At 56.7% G+C, this 7,391-nt stretch overlaps 2 protein-coding genes across 2 annotated transcripts; both read left to right on the plus strand.

The window, feature by feature from the left end:
- Window positions 1-299: 299 nt before the first annotated feature.
- Window positions 300-6,017, plus strand: EMH_0056970 (uncharacterized protein; the record flags this gene model as incomplete). The annotated part of the gene is given in 6 exon segments (XM_038022460.1): window positions 300-527; window positions 531-1,868; window positions 3,370-3,792; window positions 3,849-4,901; window positions 5,448-5,981; window positions 5,985-6,017. Coding segments are annotated over 6 exon segments (3,609 nt in total).
- Window positions 6,018-6,661: 644 nt separating this feature from the next.
- On the plus strand, window positions 6,662-7,096 carry EMH_0056980 (uncharacterized protein; the record flags this gene model as incomplete). Its single annotated transcript, XM_038022461.1, has 1 exon — window positions 6,662-7,096. One exon carries the CDS (start codon window positions 6,662-6,664, stop codon window positions 7,094-7,096), a length of 435 nt encoding a protein of 144 aa, XP_037878315.1.
- Between the last annotated feature and the right edge of the window lie 295 nt (window positions 7,097-7,391).

Consider the following 7,391-nt stretch of genomic DNA (forward strand, 5'->3'; position numbering starts at 1 on the left):
AGCAGCAGCAGCAGCAGCTCAGGAGCTCCATACCCTTATCTTATCGTTCCAGGGGCAGGCGAAGGCCCAGAAGGAGGCATTACAGCTGCAGCAGCTCCAGAGCAGTCTGCATCAGCGGCGCCAACAGCAGCAGCAGCAGCAAGAGCAACAACAACAAGAGCAGCACCAGCAGCAGCGCAGCCTGCAGGAGAAGAGATCCTCAGCATCGCCATTAGGGAGCAAGAATTTACGCTGTCTCTCAGCAGCAGCAGCAGCAGCAGCACGAAGCAACCTGTATTAAGTGTTTCCTGCGGGAGTGTATGCACAGCAGCATGCCATTCACCAGCAAGCTTGGTGCAGCAGCTGCCGCTGCTGCTGCAGTCGCTACAGAGTCATTATCAGGATCTCTATGCGTTGCTGACGCTGCTTCTGCCCCACAAGTGGATGCCGATGAAGCCCCCGGAGTTGCTCTTGATGCTGCAGCAGCAGCTGCAGCAGGAAGCTCAAGCAGCAATCAATCGCCAGGAGCAGTCTGTCGCCTCGCGCACATNCAGCAGCAGCTGCAGCAGGAAGCTCAAGCAGCAATCAATCGCCAGGAGCAGTCTGTCGCCTCGCGCACATCTTGGGCCACGGCGGTGTATGGGGTGGTTAGAGGTGCTGCTAGACAGCATCAGCTGCTGCTGCTACAGCAGCAGCAGCAGCAGCAGCAGCAACAACAACAACAGCAGCAAAAGCAGCAGCAGCAAGAGGAGGCTATGCTGCACCGCAGCGATGAACTCGTGCTGCCTCTCTTCCGCGTTGCTTCTGAAGACTCGATCTTTAGCAAGGCAGGTGGTGGTGGTGCTGCTAGTAGTGCTGCTGCTGCTGCTAATGCTGCAGCAGCAGTAGGGATGCCCCCTCGCCTTTCTGCTCGGCCTGCGTTGCGTGGTCCTGCTTCTGGTGTTTCTGCTGCTGCGGTGGCGCCGCCGTTGCCCCCGTCGAGAGCAGCAGCAGCAGCAGCAGAAGCCAGAGCAGCAACAGCAGCAGCAGCAGAAAGCAGAGCAGCAACTGCAGCGGCACCGGCAGTCGATCAGCCGAAGCCCCATCAAACAACAGCTGCTGCAGTCCAGCGCTCATACCCCTCTGCAGCAACAACACCAGCACCAGCAGCAGAAGCAGCTGCTGCTGCAGTCGATGCAACAGACAGAAACAAACTCGCTGCTTCTTCTTCTGCTAAGCATCCCACGCACACTTCTTCTGAAGAATTGCCTATCAGAGGAACTTCTGCAGCGGGCGATGCTGCTGATGCACCTGCTGCTGCAGCTCCTGCTCATGGTGCTGCAGCTGCTGCTGCTCCTCATAGACCAGGAACGGACACGCCTGCAGAAGCAACAGCAGCAGCAGCACGACCGATACCAACAGCTGCAGCAAAATCCCCAGCAGCAGCTGCAGCAACGGCTGCAGCAGCACCAGCAGCAGCACATAAATCCACTGCCTCCCCACCAGCAGACACCCGAGCAGCGAAGTTGGGGGGGGTATCGCAGCGGCAGGCTGCTGGAGGGCCAGCAGCAGCAACTGCAGGTGCAGCAGCAGTAGCAGCAAGGCCGGGTCAGCAGCAGCAACAACAGGAAGAACAACCGATGAAACAACAGCCGCAGTTGCAGCAACTTCAACAGAGTTCCGCACAGCTGCCCCAGCAACAACAGCAGCAGCAGGATCGCTGCCAAGGCCAGCAGCAACAGCAGCAGCAGCCTGCTCTTCCTGCGTTATTTACGCGTCGCCCGTCGGGGTCTTCTCCTCTAAGAATATCATGGGCAGATCCAACCAGAGCTCAGGGAGCAGATGCAAGGCAGCAACAGCAGCTTCAGGAGCAGCAGCAACAGCAGCAGCAGCACGAGCAGCAGGAACCTGTAACCCCAAGAACGAAGCAACGGGAGCAGCAGCAAGCTGCAGAAGGGCTAAGCGCTCTCGGCCTTAGAAGGGTTAAAGGGACAGATGCCTTCTATAAATTTTACTAAACAAAAACACACAATTTCGTTGACAGCAGCAGAAGCAGCTGCTGCTGCTCCAGCTGCTGCTGCTGGTGCATAGTACACNACACAATTTCGTTGACAGCAGCAGAAGCAGCTGCTGCTGCTCCAGCTGCTGCTGCTGGTGCATAGTACACTTGGTTTATTCGGAAGCCAGAGAAACGAGGCAAGCGTCTAGGGTTTATAGTTAATGATTGGGGTTAGCAAACCCTCCTGAAGAGTATTGCGATCCTGGTTTAGGGTTTAGGGTTTGTATCTGGCCTAGAGTTTAGAGTTTAGGCCTCTTTTTGTCACAAAGAGTTTAGGGTTTAGGGTTTTAGCCTTTTGCAGATGTGACTTTGGGGTTTCGGGTTTTGCATTTACGCGTCCAGTGATAAAGCAGTTGTTGCTGGGGTTTGGTGGGAGCTTCTCTACCGTCTGGGGTTCAGGGTTTAGGGACAGAAGGGCTGGGGCGGGCCCACAACAAAGCCAGCCACTGACTCCACAGCAGCAGCAGCAGCAGCAGCAGCAGCAGCAACAGCAGCAGCACCAGAAATAGCAGGGGTGAGCACCTGTGCTTCTGCGATTATCAGCGTGCAGCCGCCGCCGCTACAGAGACTCCACAACCCTCGCAGACCGTGGCTAGCTGTAGTTACGTGTAAATATATGTGGTCAGCTGTGGCTAGCTATGACTAGCTGTGTCTAGCTGTGGCTGGCTGTATCTAGCTGCTGCTACCTTCGGCTGTACGTGGTTACCCGTGGCTAGCTTCGGCAAGCTGTAGATAGCTGTACCTAGCTGTAGTTAGCTGTGGCTAGCTGTAGCTAGCTGATGCTTAGGCTGGCGTCCTGTGGTAGCAGCGTGGGTGGGATGTGAACACTGGGCTGCTCCCCAGACAGCTGCCGCTGCGGCTGCTGCTGCACTGGCTACACAGCGGCAATTGCTGCTACTGCTGCTTCGGGGAGTAAACTGCATCTACATCTGTATTTGCATATACCGCTGCTGCTGCTGCTGGTTGCGTTTTGGGCGTCAACCCTGCTTATGCAGGCGATGTCTCAACAGGAAGCCGTATAAACCCAAAATGCTAAACCCTAAACCATAAACCCTTGATACTCACAGGAATTTATCCTTCAGGGTTTACTGTCTCTCGTTTCTGTTGCTTGAGCTCAGCTGAAGCCCCAATGAGGGGCCCAACCCAACCCCACGGGGCCCCCCGGTATCTGTCTGGCTGTTCCAGCTGTGAAGCTTAAGGTTTAGGTTTTAGAATTTAGGGTTTAGGGTTTAGGGTTTAGGGTTTTTTGAGCCCCTTTTTTCAGTGGGAAGAGTTCAGGAGCTCCCCGATTTTTGCGGTGTATCGACTGCTGCATCATCAGCCTCGTTGCTGCTGCTGGCGCTGCTGCATAGAACTCCCAACAACCGCAACAGCAGCAACAACAAAGGCAGCAGCAACAACAACAGGAGCAGGAACAACGATTGCAGCAGCAAGATCAGAAGGGGCTGCTCTCCTTCAGGGACAGCATCGGTAGCAGGAGCACAGGCGGCAACGACAGCATCGGCAGCACACCCTGCGTCCGCCTCAGCAGTAGCAGCAGCAGCAGGAGCAATAGCATCGACAACAATGACAACAACAGCATAAACAGCAACAGCACCAGTGGCAACAGCAGCAACAACAGCAGCAGCAGCAGCAGCAATAGCAGAAGCAGCAGCAACAGCATCAGCATCAGCAGCAGCACGAAGATGCCGCTACATATGCCTGAGACGTCTCCGCTGCCTTCTCAGCTTTCTTTAGGTTTGGAGCCGCGGGGCCTTCAGGTGTCTCGACGGAAGGTCTTGAGCCTCAACCACCGCCTACCCANTTAGGTTTGGAGCCGCGGGGCCTTCAGGTGTCTCGACGGAAGGTCTTGAGCCTCAACCACCGCCTACCCACAAAGCAGCAGCAGCAGCTGCAGCAGCGCACAGGATGCGGCGCATGCGCAGGCTGTACTAGCAGTAGCAGCAGCTGCAGCAGCAACAGCAGCAGCAGCAGCAGCAGCATTGATGATATATCTGAGTTCCTCTCCAAACTGAAGGAGTTTCTGCCCATCGACTTTTTGTTGCTGCCGCTGGCTGACCCCAAGGGAAGCGTGCTGCAGTGTTTATCTGCTGCTGCATCTGCTTCTACTGCTGCTGCTGATGCTCCGGCGGCATCAACAGCTGCACCAGAAGTGGTAGGAAAGCACGCAGCAGCAGCAGCAGCAGCAACAGCAACTGCAGCAGCAGCAGAGTCAGCAGCTGCTGCAGCAGCAGGACTAGATATGAGCTCAGATCCGTGGCTGTGGGGAGGCAGCTGCTGCTTCTCCTCCTTCATGCCGCTCGGGCAGAGCGATTTGCACCTCCGCTGTGATGACTGGAACAGGTCCGTACTGGGGTGTACATCCACCTGGATACACCCAGACTGCAGCAGCAGCCGCAGCAGCAGCAGCAGCACTTGGGACACGGCAGAGCGATATGAGAACAGCTGCTTACCGGAGAGGCTGCAGCGAATTTATAGCTTCCTTAAGAGGCGCCAGCTGCTGCAGAAGCAGCAGCAGCTGCAGCAGCAACTGCAACAGCAGCAGCAGGAAACCCAGCCGAATACCAACGCAACAACGCAGCAACAGTCGCTGCAGCAGCTGCTGCAACAACTGCAGCAGCAGCTGCAGCAGCAACCAGTCCTCCCCCTAGCGACAGCCCGTGAGCGTGTGAAGCGGCTCTGTCGGGACAGCACCGCAGCAGCAGAGCGTTTGCTGCGGCGGCAGCAGCAGCAAGAGCAGCAGCAGCAGGATGAGAAGGACGAGGAGGAGGAGTTGCTCCAGCTGGCAGCAGCAGCAGCAGCTTCTCCTTTCCTTAGCAGCAGCTTTCATCAGCGCCACCTCAACGCTGAGATTTCCTTTGCTGCTCACTTGAATCTACAGGCAGTCATTCTGCCCCCCCCAACCACAAATACACCTATACTACTCGCAAGGTATNTCACTTGAATCTACAGGCAGTCATTCTGCCCCCCCCAACCACAAATACACCTATACTACTCGCAAGGTATACTGCTGCTGCTCTTGCTGCTTTTGCTGCTGCTGCTGCTGCTTTTGGTGGTGCTCGTGATGGTGGTGCTCGTGATGGTGGTGCTCGTGATGGTGGTACTGGCGACGGTGGTGCTGGCGAATGTGCTGCTCTCCCCGCTTCTTGTGTTGCTGGTGCTGCTGCTGTTGATCCCGCTGCTCCTGTTGCTGCTCCTCCTGCTCTTGTTGGTGCTTTTCTCGGGTTTGCTGTTGCTGCGTTGGATGCCGCGCGTTCGTGTTGCTGCTGCAGATGCTGCTGTTTCAGCTGCGGGCACAACTGCTGCCCCAGCTGCTGCGAAGTTGCATATCTGCTGCTGCTGCTTCTGCTGCTGCTGCTGCTGCAGGACGATAAAAAGTTGGTTGTCCCAACTGCAGCCGCCAACGTTGTGGGTGCGGCTGCCGCTGCAGTACAGCAAACAGACAGGAGCAGCAGCGGCAGCAGCAGCAGCAAGGAGAGATGCTCTTGCCCTCGGTGCGAAGACACCGGAGGCAGCAGTTGCTGCTGCAGTGCTGCTGGAGCTGCAACAGCACGAGGTGCTGCACGGGGCTCCTGACAGCAGCGAGAAGCAGCAGCAGGCTACGGAATACGGTGATGATGAGCAGCAGCAGCAGCAGCAACCACAGGAGGAGCTGGATCCATGGAAGCAATGGTGTTTTATTCAGCAAGTAGTTGGGGTGTCTGCACACCTTGGCGTGGCGCTGCAGCTAACAGAAGACCTCCCATCAGAGTGGGTGCTGCAGCGGTGGCTAGCGGAGCCGCTGCGGTGTATACTCATCCCGACGAGCATCTTCCTCCAGCTGCAACAGCAGCAGCAGCAGCAGCAGCAGCGGGTGACATTGCTGAGGCAGCATCTCCTCTTTTTGCTGCGCTGCGCAGAACTCCGCACGCGGCTGGTCATCGTCGACGACAGAGAGGAAGACACAGATACAACAGCAGCAGCAGCNGTGCAGCAGCAACAGCAGAAGGTGCAGCAGTAGAAGAAGCTGCAGCAGCAGTAGATGTTGACCGAACGAAGCGAGCAGCGGCTACTCCTGGCGAGGCAGCAAATTCAAGCAGCAGCAGCAGTAGCAGCAACAGCAGCAGCAACGGCGAGAGCTCGTGGGTGGGTCCGTTGAGCCGACTGGGGGAGAGCGACCCCATCAGCAAGAGCAGCAGCAGCAGCAGCAGCAGCGGATGTACTTACAGGGAGTTGCAGGCGCACACACGTTACCTCCAGCTTGTGATGGGCTCGCTGCCTCCTCTGTCTTCTGCTGCTCTTTTCTGTCGTTCTCATGAAAATCTACTACAGCTGCCAATGCAGCCGCTAGCTGAAAACCTCAATGCCTGCAGCTACGAGGTAAACCCTAAACCCTAAACCCTAAACCCTAGGCGGGACACGCGGCCTGGAAAATACGTGCCAGCCCTTGAGCCCTCCCCTTCAGGCCACATCGCACAGCTCTAAACCCTAAACCCTGAACCCTAAACCCTAAATGCTGGCCCTGCTGTACTCTCTGCATGCAGGTGTTTGAGCGCGACGCCACAAAATACAGATTATATTGCCAGGCAATCGTCCTCAGGCTTCGAGACCTTCTAGGGCTTGGCAAGGAGCAGCAGGAACAGCAGCAGCAGCAGCAGCAACGCCATGATTCTTTGGGGAAACGCAGAAGATGCTTTCGGTCCTCCGACAGCAGCAGAACCAGCCGCAGCCTCAGCCGCAGCAGCGGTAGCAGCAGCGACGACGATCGTCAGCAGCAGCAGCAGCAGCGGCAGGAGCAGCGACGCCGGCGCAGAGACTTCTACGGCAGCACGACAGCACTCAACAACCCAAACTGTCTGCATATCTCTGAGGCAAACTTTCCCTTGCTGCAGCAGCAATTGCCACGCTACAGCAGCAGCAGCAGCTACAGTAGCAGCCGCAGCTACTCCGCCAGCAGCAGCAGCAGCAGCAAAGGCGACGGGCAGGCTGAGCTTGCTTCATGCGGTAGCGGCGAAGAACCCCCATCGGCAGCAGCAGCAACAGCAGCAACAGGAACAGCAGCAGCAGCAGCAGCAGCAGCAGCAGCAGCTAAGCCATTGATAGAAGCGTCCGATCAATATAAGAAAGCAATGGGTCGTTTTTCATGTCTTTCTTTCTTACAAAACATAAAATTCGAGACAGAAGAAGATTATCTTCATTACACTCCGCCTCACTCCATGCGGCCTGCCTTGATGGCTGCAGCAAGGGAGATTAAAGAAGCAGAAGCAGCAGCAGCAGCAACTGCTGCTGCTGCTGCCCCTTCAGCACCGCAACATAACGGAGTCTACGATACCTCTGCACGGCCCAGTCATCTCCCCCAGCAGCAGCAGCAGCAGCAGCAGCAAGGCCGAGCTGA

Source organism: Eimeria mitis, genomic scaffold (assembly GCF_000499745.2).
Source record: "Eimeria mitis Houghton genomic scaffold, Emh_scaff2660, whole genome shotgun sequence".
Taxonomy (NCBI): Eukaryota; Apicomplexa; class Conoidasida; order Eucoccidiorida; family Eimeriidae; genus Eimeria; species Eimeria mitis.